Source organism: Suricata suricatta, chromosome 3, assembly GCF_006229205.1.
Source record: "Suricata suricatta isolate VVHF042 chromosome 3, meerkat_22Aug2017_6uvM2_HiC, whole genome shotgun sequence".
Classification (NCBI taxonomy): Eukaryota; Metazoa; Chordata; class Mammalia; order Carnivora; family Herpestidae; genus Suricata; species Suricata suricatta.
Genome location: NC_043702.1, coordinates 132,372,909 through 132,396,372, shown reverse-complemented (window position 1 = coordinate 132,396,372; position 23,464 = coordinate 132,372,909). Strand labels below are relative to the sequence as shown.

At 51.0% G+C, this 23,464-nt stretch overlaps 1 protein-coding gene across 1 annotated transcript in view; it reads right to left on the bottom strand.

Moving 5' to 3' along the window:
* The window catches only part of NCF2 (neutrophil cytosolic factor 2), a 31,777-nt gene that overhangs the window by 4,214 nt on the left and 4,099 nt on the right, over nucleotides 1–23,464 (bottom strand). Inside the window, exons 3-13 of the mRNA XM_029935227.1 lie at nucleotides 17,980–18,088; nucleotides 12,929–13,063; nucleotides 11,967–12,074; nucleotides 10,462–10,521; nucleotides 9,021–9,064; nucleotides 7,444–7,585; nucleotides 7,145–7,213; nucleotides 6,123–6,198; nucleotides 4,218–4,243; nucleotides 3,682–3,833; nucleotides 3,456–3,567 (exon numbers count right to left, since the gene is read on the bottom strand). Coding sequence (XP_029791087.1) covers nucleotides 3,456–3,567; nucleotides 3,682–3,833; nucleotides 4,218–4,243; nucleotides 6,123–6,198; nucleotides 7,145–7,213; nucleotides 7,444–7,585; nucleotides 9,021–9,064; nucleotides 10,462–10,521; nucleotides 11,967–12,074; nucleotides 12,929–13,063; nucleotides 17,980–18,088 — 1,033 coding nt within the window. The remainder of the gene's footprint in view (nucleotides 1–3,455; nucleotides 3,568–3,681; nucleotides 3,834–4,217; nucleotides 4,244–6,122; nucleotides 6,199–7,144; nucleotides 7,214–7,443; nucleotides 7,586–9,020; nucleotides 9,065–10,461; nucleotides 10,522–11,966; nucleotides 12,075–12,928; nucleotides 13,064–17,979; nucleotides 18,089–23,464) is intronic.

The window sequence follows — 23,464 nt, the reverse complement described above, 5'->3', positions numbered from 1 at the left end:
ATTCTTAAATGATAGTTCATTTTCCTGCCCTTCTAGGAAGTGCCTGAGAACCTCCTGACTTGCCACCAACAAGAGTAAGGGCCAGTGATGAAGAACAGTCTGCAGTGGCGCCTGAGGCAGGGCTGAGGGCCAGAAAGACTCTGTGCTGGGAATTTGGGGAGGGTTAGCTCTGAACAGCCACTAATGAGACTGGAGCTCTCTTCAAAGGACAAAAATCAGCAATAATTAAACACAATAAACCTGTGAAATGAACTAAGTCACATTTAGGGCACAGCTCTTAGGCAGAATCCTTTCAAGACGATACTGAAAGGATTAGTACCAAGACAGACAACGGAACACCTAGGGTGACCTTTCAAACTTCCAAGGGGCCCTTTGCACCGGCGCTTACTCACCCGCCCCTGCCCAAGGCCCCGGTGCCTCACCACTCAGCCAGCGGCACCAGCCAATCCGTTCTAGTGGCCGTCCTTCCTGAAGACAATTTTCGCAACTCTTAGGTCCCACCCACCTTGGGCTAGAGCTGCTGGGCCTTCCTCCAGGCACACATTTACTTCTAACTTCCCAACTCACTTTTCTTTCTCAGCAAACCTATCTTTGATTTTACTGAGAATCACCTAAGAGACCCTTCAGTCACTAAGCAGAAGCCCCTGCCCAGCGGTGGGGATGAGGGTGGAGGAGGGACTCTGCCCTCATGGGGCCCAAGGCCTGAGTGGTTTTGGGATAGCTTGGCCAGTATGGTTGTTTCCATAGCCTCAAAACCCATTTGTAGGTGAAAAACAGCTCTCCGAAGGGTACACACATGATCTGTTGCATTTTGTGCCGCCTACTGATGTAACTGCAGATGCCACAGTCCAAAAGTCTAAAGCAGGGGCTCCTGAGTGGCTCAGTCATTTAAGCTTCTGACCCTTGATTTTGGCTCAGGTCATGATCTCACGGTTTCGTGGGTTCGAGCCCCACTTTGGGATGTGCACACTGGCAGCATGGAGCCTACTTGGGATTCTCTCTCCTTCTGTCTCTGCCCCTCCCCCGCTTGTGCTCTCTGTCTCTATCAAAAAGTAAATAAACTTTAAAAAACATGCTAAAGCAGGCAACAGATGAGTCAGGGCGGGGTGAGAATCGAAGGTGTCACAAAGACCACAGCTTTGGTCAGTGGAGACAGCAGTCTCATTGATTGTGTTAGGACTCCTGAGTGTCAGGGCTGTGCACGGGGAGCTGAGTACTTAGAGGAAGGCCACTGGCCGGCCAGCCTCGTGGAGCCTCCTGCTTTGCTCGTATGCCCCAGAATCATCCGTCCCAAACAGTCATTCCCCCTACTTTCTCCCCTGCTCACAAGCTCATCCTAGTGCAGCAGCATGCAAGGCTTTCCATCATGTGGCTCTGGTGCCTTGCCAGCCTGTCCCCTAGCACTCGCCCTGTCATGTCCAGGAACACTGACCCCTCCCTTCACCCACTGCTGACTCTTAGGGCCTTCCCTTTGCTCTTCCATATGTGTAAGGTACCCTAACTTCCTCCACCTTGCTCATTTCGATTTACCATTTTAAGGCTAAGCTTCAAGATGATTTCAGCATCATTTTCTCTAGAAAGACTACTGACTTGTCCCACCTCCATCTCCTTCAACAGTTTTGGGTGAGATACCCTCCCATGTGCTTATAACGGTTGACCTATTTGTACATCTCCATCAGTTCACTCAACACATGCCCTGTGTTTTCCCCCAAGAAGAGCCTATGTCTTACTAGTTTTCTTTTTAAGTTTATTTAGAGAGAGAGAGAGAGAAGTGTGTGTGTGTGTGTGTGTGTGTGTGCATGCATTAGTGTGTGCCTGAGTGAGTGAGTGAGCAGGGGAGGGACAGAGAGAGGGAATCCCAAGCAGGCTCCATGCTGTCAGCACAGAGCCTACCTCGGGGCACTAACTCATGAACCGTGAGACCATGACCTGAGCAGAAATCAAGAGTAAGATGCTTAACCGGCTGAGCCACCCAGGCCCCCCCATGTCTTACTAGTTTTTGTATCTCCAGTGCCTAGAGAGAGAGAGCAGTAAGTGCTCAACAACTGTCATTCAAGGGTAAATGTCACTCAACAAACACTTGAATCAATCCAAATATCCACTAACAGATGAAGCAATAAACAAATTGTAGTATTCATACTATGCAGTACCATTTGGCAATACCATTAGCAATCCAAATAAATGGACTATTATGGGTTGTCTGGGTGGCTCAGTGGATTAAGGGTCTGATTTCGGCTCAGGTCATGATCTCCCAGTTTGTGGGTTTGAGCCCTGCATTGGGCTTTCTGCTGTCAGCTCTGAGCTGGCTTCAGAGCCTCTGTCCCCTGACTCCCTCTGCCCCCTACCCTACTTGTGCACATGTGCATGTGCTCTCTCTCAAAAATAAACATTAAAAAAATGGACTATGAAAACATAAAAGTATATATAAAAAGGGAAAGTATGTATTGAAATGGATGATAAAACAAATTTATACATACAGTATATATATTCATAGGAATATATGTACTGTACCACCCACTTACATGATCAATAAACATCAATAATTACATGAAATTACATAAAAGGCAAAAAAAAAAGTATGCTGGTATGTTGACAGAAAGCAGATAGTTCCTTTTCAGGGGCCACGGTTGCGGGAGGGAATTAACATCAACAACAAAACGAAATGGCAGCTTTCATTGCCTCCAGAGACAAAGGGACAGTCAAGAGTGTTAACTTCTAGCCCCTACTTCTAGCCTCTAACTTTGCCCCTAACACCTTTCACTCTTACTGACCAGCCAGCTAACTCTTTTCTAGGCGCTGAGGTCTAGAAAGGTGTTCAAGAATGTAGGCAGGCCCTGGAGTCAAAACACCCACTGAGCCCTGGCTCCTCTACCAACCAACCGGCGATAATCTTGGTCAAGGTGACCTCTCTTGGCCTCGCCTCTTAAACCCTAGGACGGGATGACAGCTCCTCCGAGAGTTATGGGGACTGTGAGGATGGATACGTAGTGTGCGCTTAGCACACCATATGGCGCATGGGAAGTTCTTGCTGGAAGCTTCCTATTAGTAGGACGTTTATCCGAGTCCTCTCTTTGCGAACTAAATGCTCACTATTACCTTCCAACCCCAAGTGCCCTTCTCCGTGGAAACTTAAAGTGGAGAATGGTCTGAGCTCAGCCTCAAGCTAGGATTTTATTCCCGCCTTGCTGGAGAGCCATGGGCCCAAACATTGGATCCGTTATCAGTGGTGGCAGAGAGGCTTTCTGGGCGTCCTTGGGCCTGCTCTTCTCCTGTGGGGACCCCTCTCCTGGCGGCATCCGGGGTGCAGGGAAAAGGGAGGCTGTCACCCACCCTATCGTCAACACCAGCCACAGTGCCCAGCTCGCCAAAGGTGCTCGGTTAAGCATCGCAATGCTCTTGCGGAAGTGGCCCCGTACAAGCGCGACCCGAGGTGCGCTTGGACTCGCTGCACTCACCACTGTGTTCTCACACCACAGAGTCAGGCGGTAGTTTTTCACCTGGGCCCAGGCAGCCTCCATGTTGTCTTCTGAGAGGGGCACCAGCTCAGTGCTGTCCTGAGGCCGATAGCTGGAGAGAGGGGAGTGAGAACCAAGTCGGAGACAGCAGTACAGGGTCTCTTCTCTGGTCCAGGCCAGCGCCAGGTCCCCAGCTGCACCCCGTCTGCCGCCTTGGTGGACTCACCTCAGCTTAGTGTGCTCCGGCAGCAGCTCCAGTTTCTTAGACACCATGCCCCGGACCTGGCTGTAGGGGAGCCCAGGCTGCGTCTCCATGACCACCGTGTACTTGAAGTGCACCTTGAGTGTGTAGGGCATGGGGACTCTGAGCTTGACTTCCTGAGGGGAGAGGAGGCAAAGAGAACGCAGGAGCATCTGAAGCCTGTCCTGAGCGGGGCTACTCGGTGTAGCAGGGAGAGGTCAGTAGCTAACCGGCTTGACAGTAATGTGAAGGGCTTTCAGACAGCCCTTCGGCACCTCTTGCCTGGATAGGAATTCCTGCAGGCCAGAAGATCTGGCCCATGCACTAAAGGCCAGTAGGCAATGTGTGCATGGGGGCGGGGAAGGTTGTTCAGGGGTCCCTAGCTCACAGACTGTGTGTATGATGGCAGCTCATCCACCCTTCCTTTGGACTTTCCTTAATCCAGGGAGACAGGCTCGTGGTGGGTAGCTTAAGCTTTTCCTTTCTCTAGCATTTGAAACAGTGCAAGGAGAAAAGGTTACCTTGGACTCTTCTTTTTCTTTTTGACCTACATGGAGAAAGGAACAGGTAAAACAAAAGAAGATGGTGAATGAACACTCCGGCCCAGCACCTGACTTAGGCAGTATGAACCCTGTTAGAATAGAACACCTGACTTCTTACCTTTAATCTCCGAGGTGAGTCTTCACCTTAATAAATGATGGGGGAAATCCCACTCCAGGCAAAGCCCAAACATGCAAATAAACCCAGTCCCTGCCTCCGGGGAGCATACAGGCAAGTATCAAGGACCAGCACATCCCCAGCAATGCATGGGGTTAGCAGGGACCCCAAAGTCCAGTTAAACTCGGACGTCATGAAAGCAGGGAGTGCAAGATGAGCCCGAGGCCACGAGAAGCAATGATAGAACCACTTATTTTTACCTCGTTCTTTATTTTTGTGTATGTCTCCTAAGGTGCATAATATATTAATGTACCAATATGCACAGAATTTATATAAGAGAAATCTGCATAAAGATATTTAGTAGAAAGGGCACAGAGCACATGATCGAAAAAGACTACTGATCTCAAACCCAGTTAATCATTAGAATCCCTTGGGAGTTTTTTCCCCCCCTAGAAATACAGATTCTGAAGTCCAATTCCAGTTCTAAAATATCAGAATCCAAGGCCTAGGAGTCTATAGTCATAAAATCTTCCTAGGTTAATATGTGGTCCTTGGGGCACCTGGGGGGCTCAGTTGGCCGAGCATCTGACTTCCGCTCAGGTCATGATTTCACGGTTCATGAATTTAAGCCTCATGTCAGGCTCTGTGCTGACGGCTAGCTCAGAGCCTGGCATCTGCTTCAGATTCTGTGTCTCCCTCCCTCTCTGCTCCTCCCTCGCTCATGCTCTGTCTCTCGCTCTCACAAATAAACATTAAAAAAATTTAATATGTGATCCCTGATGGGCCCCTAGACAGAAAAAAAAAAAGGTACTGATCTGAGGGGTAATTGGAGAAATTTGAATATGAAATATACCCTCTTTAATATTATATTCATGTCCAGTGTCCTCGCTACACAATTGTGCTGCAGTTACACAGGAGAATAGAAGCTAATACTCGAGGGTGGGGTGAAATCCCATGAGTCTATAACTTCCATTCGGGCGGCTCTGAGGGGAGGGAGGGGAGCGAGCTGAGTCCATGGTGCAAAATGTAAACAATTGGTGACTTTAGATGAAAGGTCTTCTGGTGTTTATTGTGCTACACATTCAACTTTCAACCTGTAGGTTTGACAGTTTTCAAAATAAAATTAGAAGTGTGGGGAGCACCCCCAAAGGGTTCCAGTAACCTGGCAGACATAACACCCATCCATCCAGGATCTGGACAGACCGTCTACCAAGCCCTTCCCAGAATGCTTACTGCTTAAACTGCATTAGTGACCAGAAGCCCTTGCCTTCCCCAGGCACCCGCTCCACACACGGGGAGAACGCCCTTTCACATCTGCTCCTTGTTCACGTTATCGCTTGTCTACGCCTCAGGGCTCTGCAAAGCAGTTTCTTTTCCAGATAGACCTCCTGGGACATTTGAAAACAGCCACTCCATCCCTCTGAGGAAACATGTGCAATAACTTCAACCTTCTCTCCTGGGACACGTTGTCAGTGCCTAATGACTGAGAAGTCTGGTGACACTCACCGCCACCGCTTCCCCCCACCCCCACCCCCACCCCCGCAAACCAGCTGCATTTGCCCAAGCCCTGTCAGTATTTGGGAGCAGGTAGGGAGAAAGGACCTCTATCTGCTCTGTGGTGGGTGGGTGGGTGGTGCAGGAGAGAGGGCCCCTGGGGCTATGCGTTCGTAAGCTGAGTGGCATGCTGGGAGAAGAAACCAGAATCTCCTAGAAGGCTGGGCGAGCAGCTCTCGGTCACGGACCAAGGATGTCATTCCGGGGACACTAACCTGGTGGCAACTGGGGTCTTCCAGGAGCATCAGAACTGGGGGGGGCTGGGATATCAGACTCTGGGGAGGCTTCGTCCTGGAGGTGACAGAGAGGGTGAGAGCCCGCATTCAGACGAAGTTCATAAGTAGGGGTGTGGAAGGGGGAGACCAAATGGAAAGGAGCCAGATGCAAATGGCTTCCTAAAAGTTGGAAGGGTGGTAACATCCGGGGAGACTGAGGAAAGGGCTGGTTAAAGGGGAGGCAGGTTGGCCTGGTGCAATCAGTAGAAAGAAGAACCCTAACCCCCCCGCCCCAGCCCCCACCTCAGAGGCCCTTGCTGCCCAACCATGTTGGAAATCTGCTGGAGGTGAGGTAGGTCCGAGTCTGGGGTTAGAGACTAGCCCCTCACCCCCACATCTTGCTCCTTGAAAGGAGAAAGTCCACTTCTCATTTGTGTGGCATTTAAAGCATTTCAAGCCACCGGGGTAGAGTAACTCTGACCAGGGAGGGCCAAGCCCCCAGAGGACAACCAGCTGCACAGCCCGGAGAGAGACAGGTCCCCCTGTCAGACATCTACACAGCAGACCCAGCAAAGACCAGTCACCAGGCCGGGCAAAAGGGCAGGCCTTTGGGGAATGATGGGGAAGCGGCAAGGCTTCTCTTTTTTTAATGGGATTTCCCCAGCCAACTCGTGGACTGTGCTTCCGGGTGAAGACAACTTCTCTGGGAAGGCCTCACCCTCGTATACGACAGCCTTCGGGCCCCAAATCACCCCTGACCAGGAGGAACCAGAAAGGCCGGTGGGCACAATGGGTCCCTCGGGTGTCTTCACTCAGCACACCTGGGTGTCTTCCTTCCGTCACCCCGGGGCTGGCTCTGGGCAGCTGGTGCCAGCCCAAGGTGGACCAGCACTAGTGAGCGAACAAGGACAGCTCTTTTTTCACACTGCCCTTCCCCCCTCTATGGAGAGGCCTGTCGATCGTGGGGCAGAGGCTGGGGCCTGGATGGGAGGGAAATGGATCAGGCCTCGGCACCACGTTACCTGGGGCTGCTGCTGAGGTTGGATCCGTAGCTCAAGTGGTTCAAGGTAGTTGCAGGGAACGAGCCCCTTCTGTGGTGCGACATCACGGAATCAGAAAGGAGAAAACAAAGGTGTGTTCATCAGCACCCATAGCACCCATACCACCAAAGAGCCCAGAGACATGGGGGAGGGATGGGTGCCAAGGTAAAAGAAGGTAGCTGGTGGGCAAGTGAGGTAGCAGATACTGCCCCTCAGAAAGGTCCGCCAGTGACTGCCAGGATCCCATGGCCAAAAGAACCACCCCTGGGTCCTCTGAATACCTGCCCGTTGAACATGACCGTAGCCCAGTTATCATTGCCCTTCTTCAGGACAAAGACGATGTTCCCTGGCATGACCTGCAGCTCCTCTGGGGTCTCGGGCACAAACCCAAACAGCACACGGTGGGCTTCCCCTTCCAAAGCCCTGCAGGGGGGAGACGTGAGATGCCGTCCTCTATCCAGCCTGGACTGCGTCCCACCCATGGCTCTGTGGGACAGCATGGTGGACTTGGGGCCAGGGGACTCACTCCAGGCCCCCTCTAGCTCCACACCTAGCTGCCTCTGGGACCCTGAGCAGGACCAGGCAGGAGACTGCATGTGAACCCGCTCCATAATCTAGAGGCAGTGGGACTGGAATGAAAGACACAAAACAAGATAGCTTGGCATTGCTCTCCTGTCCACCCTTCCCTTCTGAGGAGGAAGCTTCCCGGGGGCGGGCTTGGTCAGCCCTCCAGTCTGGGCTGAGGGGGATCAGGCTAGTGTGGCCAGGGGAGCACACAAGGCGGAGGGCAGGTGAGGGCTAGCTGGGTGAGAAAGGGGGGTGGGGAGGAGGGAGGCGAAGTCCCCCGGGGCCACAGCCAGAAGGGGATGAAGAGCAGGACCAGCTGGGGCAGGGGGGTAAAGGTGTCCCAAGACCACCTAGCTGTGTGCTAGGCAGTGTCATTGTCCCTTTACCATTTCCTCAAGACCTGCTTTGCTCTTGGAGGCCGTGGGCATGCCGTCTGTGCTACTTTGGAAAGTGTGACATCGGGGCTGGCTTCAGGGTGTCCGGTGCACCTGCTCTCACTCCCCCTTCATCCCCTTGCCCTGCTTTCTGTTTGCAAACAGCAGGCTATTTATGTAGGGGAGACAGATTCCTCCAGCAGACACAGTTAGCAGTGAGTTCACCAGCCCCCTCATTTTTATAGTTGCTGTGGTACACTTTTTTCATTTTTTACAAAAACCTTCTTTGTCGGGTAGGGGAGCTAGGCTTGCTTCCTAACGTAGAGGGAATTCCTAAGAAAGCTGTCAGTTGTGTGGTTCTTGGCTTCTCATCTTATAAAAGAATGGCTTCTCCTTTTTTTTTTTTTTTTTTTTGAGTTGTTCCTCTTCTCCAGAGACCACGTGCCCATAGGGAGTGAAAAACACCCACTCGGGAAAGGACACACCATCTAGCTTCCCGCTCTGCTCGCCCAACTCCTGAAAGCTCTGGCTTCCCCCTCTGCTGAGGAGGCTGCTGCTGCTGCAATATGGCTCCCCAGCCTTTGGTCATTATTTTGGCCCCAGAGGGACATGTTCCACAGACACTGCCACCCTTCAGCAGTGCCCCTCGCTATGTGGGTGTCTGTGCACATTGACCTGGGGGGTGGGCGGTGCACAGGGACACCATGTAGCTGTAGCCAGACCCCTGTGGTCAACCCTATCACAGTCCCGGCCTCCCATCCCCCCTACATCACTCCATTTGAACCCTGAAAACAGAAAGAGCCCACATACTGGGCTAAGTTCTGCAGGATTTAGACCCTGACTCTTTACCCCCTTCCCTGCCATCAGTTCAGGCTTGCAGCTCAGATACTCTGCATACTGATCTAAATCTAACTTACCTGAAGATCTCTGGGGTTTTGGGTCTGGGTGGAGGTTCAGCTGCCTAGGGAACATTCAGGAGAAATGAAGACAGGAAGGAGTGGGGGAGAGAACAGACTGTTAATGGTAATTTGAGCCTTCTTCCAAACCAGAAAAATCAAAGAATGCATTTCTAGCTTGCTCAGAACACTGTCCTGGGAGCGGGCACAGTGGACTTTGACTAAACACTAGAAAACCACACCTCCCTCCAGCCCCTGGGTACAGTTTCACTAGCACAGCAATTTATCTTGAGCCAGTCCTGGTTTCTGGAGAATTTTAGCGGTTACAGAGCAACATGGCGTCACAAGGAGTGCTTTTGACCTTGAGCTCTGTCCCTTTCCTAGGAAAGTTTCCAAAAGCTCTGTTCTATAATTAATGTCTGCTATATCACGTGACACTTCTGGGTATTTAAAATCAACTCAGAATCCACCGACAGACAGGGAGGAATCTCCTTTCAACGTGTTCCCTGTTCTACACAGAATATCACGGAGCCCACTGACCTGGGCTGCCTCCTCCTTTGGGCGTCTCTGGCTGCTCTGGAGCCCAGGGGGCCTCCACGGGGGCTTTCTTCAACTTCATTGTGAAGAAACAAATCAAAGGATCCTGAATCTCTCTAGCCTCCTTTGCTCATCTCACCCTCCAGAGCCCAGCGTCGGTCACATCCTGGGCTAGCAGCCATCATTCTGACCCTGGTAGGGAGTCGGTGCTGCTGTCTGAGTGCGGCTGTGTGCAGCCTGGAGTGTGGCGTCACGCTCAGAAACCCTTCCCTGTGCCAGTGTGGCCCAGCACGGCTCTAGCGCCACAGCTCGGATTTTCCTCAGCCTGTCTTCCCTTCTTCCTTTCACAAGGACAGAAATGACTTCACATTTCTAGACCTCCTGCATCATCCGGTCCACTCAGAACCATCTCTCTGAGCCCAGACTGGGCAGAAAATGGCTCCCTCTTGGCACCCGTCTGATTCCTGGGGGAGTCCCCTGCACATGGGCAGATGCACAGAGCTGGACCAGCCCACAGCCTCAGACCCCAGGCCCCACAGAGTCCCCTACTGGGCCCTGCATCTGAGAAGAGGCATCGTCAAAGAGGCTTCCAGAGCCTGCCTTTCAGTTTCCTAAGAGTAGAGTCCAGGCTTCAGGAAGACAGACAACAGAGGCTCTCTCAGAACGTAGAGATGTGAAGACTGGCACTGGGTGGGGGGGAAGCAGGGTTTCTGAGAACTTGAGGTCCGGCCTAAAATGGCCTCCCTCTCTTAACAGTCATGGAACCCATGACCAAGAATGGCCAGGCAGACACCGTCAGCAGCATTGCGAGGTCAGCTGAAGGAGCCCTTAAGATGAGGCAGCTCCGCACAAATGCTCTCTCCAGATGGATGTTTCCAGAGAGCTCTGGAGACCTGGACCCGGGAGAAGGACGGGACCGCCTCACCTGTGGCTGCAGAGGGGCAAACCCCGAGAAACTGTCTTGATCCACCACAGATGCCACCACCTGCAATCAAGGGAGGAAGGTGTAAGGGCTGGCACGGGTTCCCCATGCCTCAGGGTTTGCCCCGAGACCCCTCCTTTCTCTAGATCCACTCTCATGGGAGCCTGGTCCCAGGGGTGGACAGTGGCAAACGGTTAGATTGTTGACCCTCTGGATTAGAAGTTCCAGAAATTGGGGGAACCGTGCCTGCCCGGTCCTGCTAACACAGCAGGCTCTCACTCTAGCTCTCTTTTTGTAAATTGAGGTGAAATTCACATAATATAAAATTATCATTTTATAGTTATTATTTTTAATGTTTATTTTTGAGAGAGACAGAGCATGAGCAAGGCCAGGGAGGGGGCACACACACACACACACACACACACACACACACACACAATCTGAAGCAGGTTCCAGGCTCTGAGCTGTCAGCACAGAGCCCAAAGTGGGGCTTGAACTCATGAATGGTGAGATCATGACCTGAGCCAAAGTCTAAGGCTCAACCATTTTAAAGTGGACAATGCACTTGGAAACACTCATTTTAGGACACTCACAATCCTACACAGCCACCCCCTCTATCTCGTTCTGAGTCATTGTCCTCACCCCAAAAGAAAATGCCACACCCACAATGTGGTTAGTGTACATCCCCCTCTTCTTAGCACCTGGCAATCACCAATTTGCTTTCTATTTGTGTACATTTCCCCATTCTAGATAGTTAACATACATGTAATTACATTCCATGTGGCTTTTGTGTCTGGCTACTTTCTTGTAGCATGATGTTTTCAGGGTTCATCCGTGCTATGATTTACATCCGTACTTCATTCTTTTTTATGGCTATTCCATTGTATGGCTACCTCACATGTTGTCTATGCATTCACCCACTGATGGGCGGAGGGGTGTTTCGGGCACTCCGGAGCTCTGGTGCCCCATCAGAGCCAGCGACCCAATAAGCAGGCAGCGTTAGCCCTACAGACGAGTCAAAGCCAAGTACAGGTTTGGAAAGGGACTGCTGGCTCACCCTGGCTCATTTCTGAGAGCGTTTAAGACCTGGATTTAAAGGAGTCCAGTTTACAAAAAGGAGCGTCACCACAGGGCCGTGAAAGTGGAGGAGTCAAGAGCATCAAGCCAAGGGAAGGCCGGGCTGGTCCGTTTTGCTAACGTGTTTCCTCCACAGGTACTGATGCCTCATCGCTGTTGCTCTTTCCACTGGCTCAGCCCTGAAGCCCTGGCACCCTGTGACCAGCCCCGTGGCTCTCACCCGGGGTCAGGCTGGAAGGGCGGGATGAGAGCAGCTTGGAGACAGTGAGCTAGAAGCGTCTGCCTGCCTCCACACTGGAAGCGGTCCCTTGCTGCCTGCCGGGCCCCGACAGTCCCCAGGGGGTGCCCTCACCCAAGGAGTCTGTCCCCCCCTGGTCCGTGCAGCGCCCACCCCAAAGGAGACCCACAGGGAGCTGAGTGACCCTGCTTACTGTCGCCTTGCCGAGGTAATCCTTCTTGGCCAGCTGAGCTACTTGCCTCTCATTTGGTCGAAACAGCCTGCCCACAGGGATGACCACCGGCTCATACAGCTTCTGTTTCTAGAACACAGAGAGCACGGTATTTCCTTACCTGGGAAACAGGGATGACGATGCCTTGTCCTACCTCCCTCATGGAACACATGCAAAGATTCACTGAGATAACCTCACAAAAGCATTTTTCTAATGTGTTAAGACTGAACTTGATATTATTTCAGTGTGTCCAAGGTAGGAATAGTGGGTTTCCATATCACTTTACCCCAAGAGACTGTGTGGACGTCTGTCTGTGTTATCTGCTCAGCACTCTTTTTCCCTGGGGGGGAGTCCTGCCCCCCTCCCACTCCGTGTGGCTCTGGTGGGGCTGCCACTGAGCACAGGGGACACCTCAACCACAAAGCCCATGACAGTGCTCCCTTGAGACTGGTGTCTGCTGGACAGGCATAGAAAGACTGACTTGAGCCCCCTCCCCCTCCTTGATGTTTTAAAAATCTGATATAAGATTCATTTTATCCCAGTAAAATGCTCTGACAAATCATGGATCATTTATCACGGTTTCATTCATAGAATCAATGCATTTTTGTTGAGAGCCATCCTGGGCCCGGCTGTGAGGACTCAGAGGTGAGCACAGCCTCTGGCCTCCTGTGCTTGGACCCAGCCTCCAGTCTCCTCTTCCCCTGGTGCCCCCTCAGAACCCACCCAGAGGGTGGCAGAAGGCAGGGCTCTGCAGTCCCCAACTTCAGGCCTCGGCTTCTCAGTACTGCCAGGTTCAAAATCCTCTGTGGAACTGTACCCCCAGATCAGTGTAACCCAGAGCTCAGAGAAGGTAAACGCACCACTTCTCTCTATCCACGTGTCCACTGAAACAAACACAAACCCAGTGAAAATTCTCTTCCCATCTGCATCATCCAGACACTTACCCAAACACATTCCATGGCTTTGTCAATTTTAGAATGTCTCGGCTCAGACTTCATGCTCATGGCCAATGCTAAGTGTTCCTCAGCCTTTTTCCACTCCTCCTTCTTGGCATACATGAATGCAACATTATATAACACCTAGAAAAGCACAGGCCAGAATACAAAACTTGAGGTTGCTCCAAACCTAGGCATCAGGGAAGAGCTTGCCGCTAGCCCTTGCCTGGTGGCATTCCTCCCTCTCAACTTTCCTGGGAATATCTAAGTATAACACAACCCATCTTGTTTCCAAGTCATGTCCAGCCCAAGGACGGTATTAAGAAAACATCACGTACTGCACAAATCCAACATCACGTGCATTATTCTTTCAACAACCAAATAGGTCAGGAGGGAACAAAAACTATGGTGTTGTTTTAGTAGCGAGAAGCGTGATCTGCTCAAGGCCCCTTGAAGAGTGGGGAATAAAACCCACGCACACAGCCTCCTGGTCCAGCTCCTGCCTCTGAGTCTGGGCTGAAAGGCTGAACAGGTGCAGGGTGGGGAGAGAGAAGGTTCCAGATGCGTCATCCTGCATCAGCACCAACAGAACACTGCGTGAACCATAACAAGACTGTGGTATCATCATTGGGGCAGGAGGAAACTCCATGGACAGAAGTGCAACGGAGCTAGAAAGAGACTCAGCGCAAACCCCGGCAATGCTTTACTGGGGACAAGAGGGAACAGCACATTCACCAAGAATCACAATTTCCCAGGTCTTGAGTTGGGTGGTAGGTTCAGGAGTGCTTGTTTTATTATTATGCCTTCAGCTTACACATACAATCAAATCATTTTTTGGACGCATCAGGAAGATAACTACTTGACGAAATGAAGTAAAAAGACCCTCAAGCAAAGAGAGAAAGAGACAGGGAGTGGAAGAAGATCAAGATGGCAGCTAATAAAGTGGGTTTACTTTCCTTCTTTTTCGGGATGAAGCAGCAAGGTCTCACAGCACCCCACGCCACGTGTGGAGAATGAGCTGAGTGGCCAGGAGCTGTTTTCAGATGTCAGTTATAAGAGTAACAGCCTGATGCCTCCGATGGGGTGGGGATGGTTTGCTAGATCCTCAGAGAAGAGGTACAGTTGGGCAACTGAGGCCTAGTAGAGAGGGGGTTTTCTGGTCTCCTCTAACATGTGGAGGCAGTGAGGTACAGGGGTTAAGGGCACAGGTACCCCACAGCTGTTTCTGGTATGTGGTCTCAGCTTCCCTGTAAAATGGTGACAGTGACTTTGCCTGCTTCCAGATTGTCTTAAGAAATAAATGAAACCATTCAAAGGAAAACGCTGGCTTAGTTGCTTGGCACATGGTGGGTATTCAACACATATTTACTCCTACTACGACTACTATATGCTGTACTATGTTGGGGCTTGCTGGAAGGCTGAGCGAAGAAGGGCTTTCACTCCCCCAAGTCCCGCCTGCCTTCTCAGGGAAAGTAACCATGTCTGCATGCTTTAGGGGAAGACCACAGGAGTGGGTTTTACAGACTGATGCCATCCGGGCATTCTTCGTGTCTATAATCAAAAGGCTAAAACTAAAAAGGACTCTGTGCCCCTGGAAATCAGTGCTGCTTGTTGGAGGCAGGGTCATTGTCATTCTCCTTGTCATCATCACCATCACTGATGCCACCTACTGACCACCCATCGTGGGCCACGTTATCTGCAGTATCTCTAAGCCACACAAACCACCACACAAGCTGTGGCCTCACTTCTGTGCTTCCATAGGTTTTCCATTCCAATTCTCTTGTCCTGACCTCACCACCTCACATTACACATGATCGTGAGCTTCTGGGTGCTGACACCTTGTCTTGTGGACCACTGAACCTCTGTGTCCACCACTAGCAGGCACTAGAAATATATACGAAAATACATGGATTTATTAATAAATGTGGAGGAGGTAAGTACTCAGTCCTTCTTAACAGTTGATAAAGAGCCTGAGGCTCAGAAATGACATATAACTTACCTAGAATTGTATGATGAGTAAACATTGGGCGGGGATTTGATCCCTATCTACCTGATTTCAAAGTCTATGCTTTTAATGGTAGCCAGCTTCCAAGATGGCCCCCAGTGGTTCTCATTTCTTGGTCTTCACCCTCTTGTTTCCTCTCACATCCAATGGAGCTGACGTGTTTAGCCAATAAAAATTGGCTAAGTTATAAAAGACATTGATTCTTCATATTACTTTCTCCTGGATCACTTATTTCTCTGGGGGAAGCCAGCTGCCATGTTCTGATAAGACTCAGATAGTGTTATGGGAAGTTTCATGAGCAAATACCTGAGGCCTCTTGCCAACAAGTAACACTAACTTGCTAGACACATAAAGCAACTTGGAAGTAGACCCTTGAGCCCCAGTCAAGTGTTCAGATGATGGCAGTGCTGGCCGACATCTTGACGGCAACCTCTTGAGAGCCTCCAAGCCAGAAGCACCCAGCTACAGCACTCTTGGATTCCTGACCCCAGAAACTGAGAGATCATAAATGGCATTGTTTTATGCCACTGCACTTCAGAGCAATTTGGTAGTCAGCAATGGATAACCGATACACTTCCCCTCTGTCACAGTCTGCCCTCCACATCCACAATTTGGTTCAGGGCCTCATCCAGATAAAAAGAACAGTTTATCAAGACAAGTACGGTGGTGGGATTGTTTACATGGAGTTAGTGGCTGGTGCTGGGCGATGGGACCAGGAGCAAGCCCAGGAGCAGAAATGCTGATTCCCTTCTCGCGAGATTTCTGAGCCTCCGTGAGCTGTTGCCTTTGTGCACACTTGACTGGCCCAGCGCTGGCCACATGCACGGGAAGAAAGGAGAACTCAAGCCTGCTTACAAATTCCTATTTGGGGGCACCTGGGTGGCTCAGTGGTAAGTGTCTGACTTTGGCTCAGGTCACGATCTCATAGTTCGTGAGTTCAAGCTCCACATTGGGCTCTGTGCTGACAACTTAGAGCCTGGATTTGGATTCTGTGTCTCCCTCTCTCTCTGCCCCCTCTCTTTCAAAAATAAACATTAAAAAATATTTTTTAAAAAATCCCTATCTGGTTCTCTGCGACCTTCTCTTAAGGCCTTTTCCCACAACAGGTTTTTGTGACAAAGTGACTAGAAAAGTCAGAGACTCTTCAAAAAGGATGGTGCGATTTTGCAGAAGCCAGGATTCTACCCTGGTGGGAGAGAAGGGGTGGCCTCATAGACAGGAAAATGCCGGGATGGTCCCATGCGGCATGAATGAGGGCCTTAGGCCCTGGAAACTACCGCTTCACCTGCAGAGAGGCCCCGCAGTCAGTGTTCCGTGCCCCTTGGTCATTTCAGCTCCAACTGCGGGGCAGCATTCCCCCCATAGAATTCAGCTTTGCTGCCAGTGTTTGATGATCCTTTTTCTAGAGCTACTCGGTCTTCCAACCCTTTAATCTGTACAAGTGGCTCTCACTGGGTGGGGAGGGAGGGGGTGTGATTGGCAATGTCTAGAGACATTTTACGTTGTCATATGGCCGGGAGGCTATGGGGGCTACTGGGATCTGATGGCTCAAGGCTAGTGATACTGCTAAACCAACCACAGTGCCCAGGACAGTCCCCTACAACAAAACAGTATCTGGTCCGATGCATCAGTAGCGGCCCGGATCAGAAACCTCACTCTAGAAGCTGGCCAGATGCCAACTGGTTCTCCGAAATTCCCGAAGCCTCATTTCCCTAGACTATGAGAAGCTGTTAGCCTGCTGCAGGGCTGGGTGGGGGCACGTTTCCCCGGGGGCCTGGCCAGCTGTGGACTCTATTATTAGCCCTGAGCAACCCTGGGAACGCTTGGCTTCTGTCTGAGAAACTAAAGGGGACTTTTTTTTTTTTTTAATCAGCAATTCTTCTAAATAAAGATCTGATATTCGCAGGGATTTTAGATTTTAAAGCTGGTGGTGTATATTTGCAGTTTAGGAGGGGGTTGGGGAGGATTGGCTGGAGAAAGCACACGAACCTGTGAAGTCAGAGCCAGCGATGTTTCTCCCTTTTGGTAATACAGAAAATAAGTTCTCCTTCTATGGAAACCTTCCCTGAATTTGTGCTTTGAGCTGTCCTTTGAACTGGGGAGGACAGATTTGTGCCAACTTATCCTCGCTCTTTCTTTGGGTATCAACCAAGTACATGAGGCAGAACCATTAATAGCAGAGAGCGTGGTCTGTAACTTGGGACCAGAGCAGGGTTCCTGCGTGGACTGCGAACCCATGGTTTTGGATTTGTTAGTATAATGCTGAGCAAATAGCTTGTCAGCCTGAATTATGCAAATTATCATGAATACTTTCACAGGCCAGCACACTCCGGTCCAGCCTCAATACAGAGAGCCCAGCAGGCTCGTTTCTCAACGGGGCACCTGGGTGGCTCAGTCAGCAAAGCATCCAACTCAGGTCATGATCTTACAGTTCATGAGTGTGAGCCCTGCATCAGGCTCTGTGCTGACAGCTAGCTCAGAGCCTGGAGCCTGTTTCAGATTCTGTGTCTCCTCCCTCTCTCTCATTCCTCCCCCCCCCCCAGCTCCAGCTCTGTCTCTCAAAAATAAACATTAAAAGATTTTTTAAAAAAAGAAAATGCATGCTCAGTAATTGGAGACTCCAGGATGAGCCTGAGGTTATCAATCTGAGGCTTTTTTCAATGTTTATTTCTGAGAGAGAGAGAGAGAGACCAGAGTGTGAGCAGGGGAAGAGCAGAGAGAGAGAGAGAGAGAGAGAGAGAGAGAGAGAGAGAGAGAGAGAGAGAGAGAGACTCTGTAGCAGGCTCCAGGCCCTGAGCTGTCAGTGCAGAGCCCGATGTGAGTCTCGAATCCGCAAACCATGAGATCATGACCTGAGCCGAAGTCCAACACTTAACCAATGAACCACCCAGGCACCCCAATCTGAGACTTTTCTCAAGGGGAGACCAGAGGCTTGAGGCACAGGAGCCTTTTCCAAGCCCCCAGGGGTTTCAGCAGATCCTCCCCACGCAATGGAACGGCCTGTTGTCCCTCAGCCACCGTGCACTCCTGCCCGGGCTGGGCCCTTCCTCGTTACCTCACAGGCAAATAGCTTGAACTGCAGCCCCAGAATCTTGTAGTCGATCAGCTGGTTCCCTCGAAGCTGAGTCAAGGCCTCTTTAAGGTCTTTAATAGCTGCATCATATCTGCAGGACAGAGAGAGAGAGGAGATGCGGTCCAGGGCACAGAGGAGCAAATATGGGATAGAACGGGTGTCCGCTTCCCTTTTCTGACCCATCTCGCTGGGACAAGAAGGCTCTCCAATCTCTTTCCGCGGCCTGCTCTAGTTCTTTGCCAAGCCCGAGCCCCAGGATCCCCTAGTGCTCAGCGTGAGTGGCACCCTGTCCCCTCCCCCAATCCACAGTCTCAGGAAGTCACAGGGATTTTCTTCTTGGTTACAAGCGGCTTGTCACTTCCCAGTAGAGCCCTCTCCCTCTCCTGAGAGCTCCGGGCAGAGCCAGCGCTAGTCACCTCGGAGTCACTCTAGAGCAGAGTTGGAGCACTGCTCACTCCTCGCTCCCCACCGCCAGGCCAGGCACAGCTCAGATGCTTCCACCGCCCAGCACACCACCCTCCTTCCCGGAGCTTTCTGCTTCAGCTTCTTTGGAGTCCAACTTGGCTCTTGGTTTTGTGGCCTTCTTAGCCTCCTCTGCCCACCCCCACCCCCCACACACACTTTGGAAGACAGAAGAAACCACCAATTAAGCCAGATGGCATTTCTCAGGCCGCTCCTGGCACTGCCCTCTTGCTTTGTCAGATTGGCACCATGCTTACTGGCTCAAGGTGTACAGGGCTGCTGTCACTGGATTTGTGACAGAGAACAGAGCTGGCCACATCAACATTGCCCACCTCCGGGTGGCCTGCCCCTCACCTCCGCAGAGGCCCTGGGGAGGGGGAGCCCTTGCGGGCACAGGAGCCTCCCCCACCTCTCTAGCGCCCTGGGCTCCAGCAGGAACAAATCTCCCTGCCTGGTTATGGGCAACAGAAACAAAAGTGCCAAGGCCACTGTCAGACCTGGAGCCACCGCGTGCACCTTCCCTTGGAGCCACGCCTGGAGCGTGGTCATGGGCTGGTCGTGTGGTGCAGGGCAGGCACCCCAGGACAGGGGCCATGAGCATGGGACCAGATCCATCAGTCCTGCTGTTAACCAGGAGACCCTGGCAAAGTACTTTCCTGGCCTGTTTCCACATCAGTGAGTGTAGGGGCGCCTGAGTGGCTCAGTAGGTTAAGTGTCTGACTTAACCTCGGGTCAAAAATCGCACAGTTTATGTGTTCGAGCCCTACATCGGGCTCCAGTCTCAAAGCCTGCTTGGCAATCGCTCTCTCCCTCTTTGTCGCTCCCCCACTCGTGCTTTTTCTCTCAAAATGAATGCATAAACTTAAAAAATGTTTATTAAATACTTAAAAAAAGAACATGAATGTGTTATGTACAGGAGCATATCATATTCGAGGAGCATAAAATAGGAAGAGGTTGCTAGGATGTGGTCTGAGATCTAATTTCTGGAGTCAAAACCACTTGGACCTGAGTCCTAGCTCTGCTGCTTATGATCTGGTGACGGAAAGTTATTGAACACGTCCGAGTCTGTTTGCTCATCTTTACAGAGAACAATCATAGCATGTACCTCCCAGGCTTGCTGTGGGAACGAAGGGAGATGTGCTCAGGACAGTGCTTGGCACACACAGATTTTCTATTATTATAATTAATTATTTTAGCTCTAAAATTCTGGCAATTAAATTCATACGCCAATCCTTTGTTATGTGCCAAACACTGTACGGTGAATTATGTTTTATCTGGAGGTGAAACCCCACGGTTGTGGCAGCTGGAACCGTGACCTCAGCGGGCTTTGGGCTGACCTGGAGGACGGGCTGGCCTGACAGTCCCAAGGCACGGGTGCCCCAGCTGGCTGGGGTAGATACTCCGGCACCCTTGCTTTCAAGTAACTCACACAGCGGCAGCGTCTGTGGGAGTAGTGGCAGAAGGCAGACTGGGTCTGAGCCAGGATAACGTCTTTCTCTAACACATCCTTGCTGTTCACACGGGTGATGGTAAAACCCGTGAAAAGCATGCAGCCGCTGCTTAAGAAGCAGGTCATGTCCATGTTCTTGCAGACACCGCAGAGAAGGGGAGGAAGCAGGCATCCCTGTCTCTTCTTTCTAAGCTGGGAGACTGTGTGACGGGCTCCATTCACAAAGCCCAACATGAGGGGCAGGCAGAAAGGCAGGTGTCCCCTTCCTTGGGCACAGGCGATTTCCACCGCGCAGGGGTGCCGGTGTGCGAGGGGGCGGAAGGGCCTCGGAGGGCGGGCCGAGGGCTCGGCCAGCGTCCACCCACACAGGGGCCTTCCTCCCTGGTCCGCTGGCCGTGCAGTGATTTCCGCCGAGACGGGACACTGCCTGTATCCACCTGATAATGAATGAACTAGACACGACCCTCAGAATCCTCCTGCCCCGTCCATCAGGATCTGGACCCCGGTGGGGGGTAGAGAGAGAGAAAGAGCTGACAGATTATTCAAAGTGCTCACTTTGCTAAAAAGAGAAAAAAATGGGGCGGGGGAGGCCCTGCTACATGTCTGGTTTCAGAGCATGGCCCTAACTGTCTGCGGCAGGCCTCAGCTCAGCCTCCACCTGTTTACCAGGAGGGGAGCGGCCCCCCTGGGGCGCCATCTGCTTTGACTCTCAGCTCTGCTTCCCCCGCACACAGGCTCTGAATAAGCTCAAGTGGATCCCCTGGGAACAAGTCACCCCATGTGCCTGTGGGCCGTGGGCCGGGGCCCCCACCACCCTCCGCCAGTTCTCTTCTGTGCCATGTGGCACCCCCAGCGTCCCCTGGGAGATCAGGATGCTGGCAGCCTCCTGCGGGTTCTGCTGGGCCAGGCTGGAAGGCTTTCTCCATGCCCACCCTGACACCTCTCCGCCCACCCAGGGCTCCTTGGCTGCCCTGGACCCAGAGCCCCCAACCCTAGGGAGGGGCTCACCAGCACACATGGCTTCTCACCAGCTCTGAGCCCTTAGGGTTTATAATTATATACTAGATAAGATATATACTTCTATACTAGGTAAGATATACTTACATACTATTTAAGGGTTTTTGCTGTACTCCCAATAACCTCAGAGACCACTGACATTCCTGATTTTTCCTGCACCACCAGTGCCCAGACAGACCAGAATCCTGCAGCTCCTGCACTTGTACCCAGGATGCTGGAGAATTCTAGAGAGCTGAAGTCAAAACATGAGACACGTCCATGCAGGGGAGGCTCTGTTGTGCTGCGTCTGTGGGCCAGCTCCATCTAAAGGGTTTGCCATTCTTATCACAGCCCTAAGATTCATAAGGTGCCAGGTGTGATATGCTACTTAGAGTTCCCTTCCCCTTCCAAAGGACAAGGCTGGGGTGGACAGCCGACAGACTGGTCCTAGTCAGCACTGAGGTGCCTTCTCAGGGATGCACTCAAACTTGGTTCTCTGCAACTTCATAATGACGGGAGGGCCACACAATGATGCGTGAAAGTGGGGCAAATGAGAGCAAAAAGCACGCGTAACATTATCACCCTAAATAAGTCCCATTGTAATCCGGAGGCATTCCTAGCCTGCTAAGAAGTAATTTTCCTAGGACCTCATGGTACTTATTTCAAAATAATCTTTTGCAGCACTTTCTCCTTTCTGCCTTGTGTTATAGGTATTAGTGTTTGTGACCTGTTTCTCCCTTTTAATTTGTAAGTTCCTTAAAGCAGAGGGTATAGTCTGCTTGCTTTTGTTTAATTCCATAAACATTTATTAACTACTATATTAGATACGGAAATACAAGAGTGAATAAAGATTTCTTCTCTTGATAAACTTAGAGAGTAGTGGAGGAAATAAATCTATAAGCCAATATCTGTCAGAGTACACAGATGTGATTTTATTCATTTTTTCTTAAGTTCATTTATTTTCAGAAAGAGAGCACGCAAGCAGGGGAGGGGCAGAGAGAGGGAGAGGGAGGGAATCCCAAGCAGGCTCTGCACTCTCATCACAGAGGCCAATGGGGGGCTTGAACCCACAAACCTCAGGATCATACTCGGAGCCAAAACCAAGAGTCAGTGCCCCCACAGATGTTATTTTTGTTTTGTTTTGTTTTATTTATTTTTGAGACAGAGACAGATCATGAGCAGGGAGGGGCAGAGAGAGTGGGAGACACAGAATCGGAGGCAGGCTTCAGGCTCTGTCAGCACAGAACCCGATGTGGGGCTCGATCCCATGAACGTGAGATCACGACCTGAGCCGAAGTTGGAGGCTTAACCGACTGAGCCACCCAGGTGCCCCCAGATGTTATTTTAAAAGACACAGAAGAGGCTGCACCTGGTAGCTCAGTAATTTAAGTGTCCAGGTCTTGGTTTCAGCTCAGGTCATGATCTCACAGTTTGTGGGTTTGAGCCCTGCATCGGGCTCTATGCCGACAGTGGGGAGCCTGCTTGGGGTTCTCTCTCCCTCTGTCTCTCTCTCTCTCTCTCTCTCTCTCTCTCTCTCTCTCTGTCCCTCCCCCACATGTGCTCTCTCTCAAAATAAACAAACTTTAAAAAAAAAAAAGTAAAAAACAATAAAAGGCACAGAAGAGAGTGGTTCCTGCCCCAGCGGCTGAGTGTGGCCAGGTGAACGCGGGCGGGGTAGGTGAGGGGGCGGGCAGCTGCGGGACCACATACGAACAGGCCAGGGAACTTTATCCTTTAGTACTAGGAGCCACTGGGATGTCTTTTTCTAATTATTATTAGAGAGAGAGAACAAGCGAGCACATATACACACAGGAGAGGGGCAGAGGGAGAGAGAGAGAATCTTAAGCAAACTCCACACTCCATGTGGAACCCGGCTCAGGCTTGGTCTCATGACCCTGACCCTGGGATGATGACATGAGCCAAAACCAAGAGTCACAGACACTCAACCAAATGAGCCACCTAGGCATCACCCACTCAGAGTTCTTAAGCAGATCACATTTATAGTTTAAAGATCACTCTGGAATACGTAAGACAAGACTAAGGGATGAGAAACCAGTTTGAAAGTGATTGCAACAGTCCTAGTGAAAAATGAGGGTTTAAACATTATGGACAAAAATGGATGGGTTTAAAAGATATTTGAGAGGTCAACTTGACGAGGTTTGGGAAGGTGGATCCCAGGTCCAAATTTAGCAGCTGGCTGGCTACAGGTGGAGGGTCAATGTGGTGGGAGAGGGTGAGATCGTTAATGGTTCACGTATGGATGTTTAGGGGACACAGACCCCCAAAATTGTACGTAGAAGTCTGTCTGTGCGCTTTTCTGGAAAGACAGCCCATAAATTTTGCCATTTAGCAACCATTGCTATTGTGGTAAGTGAGTAAAGGGTCAAGAGCAGAGCCTTGGGAGGTGAGGACACTAATGCCTACAGATTGAGTAGAAGAGGCAGCTCAGGGTGCAGAATAGTGGCTCATTTATATCATTTCCTCAGTAGATAGTTGCTGAATTGAAGATAAAGTTTAATTGATTTTTTTCCTCTCAGCTTTAACTATTATCAATAAAGA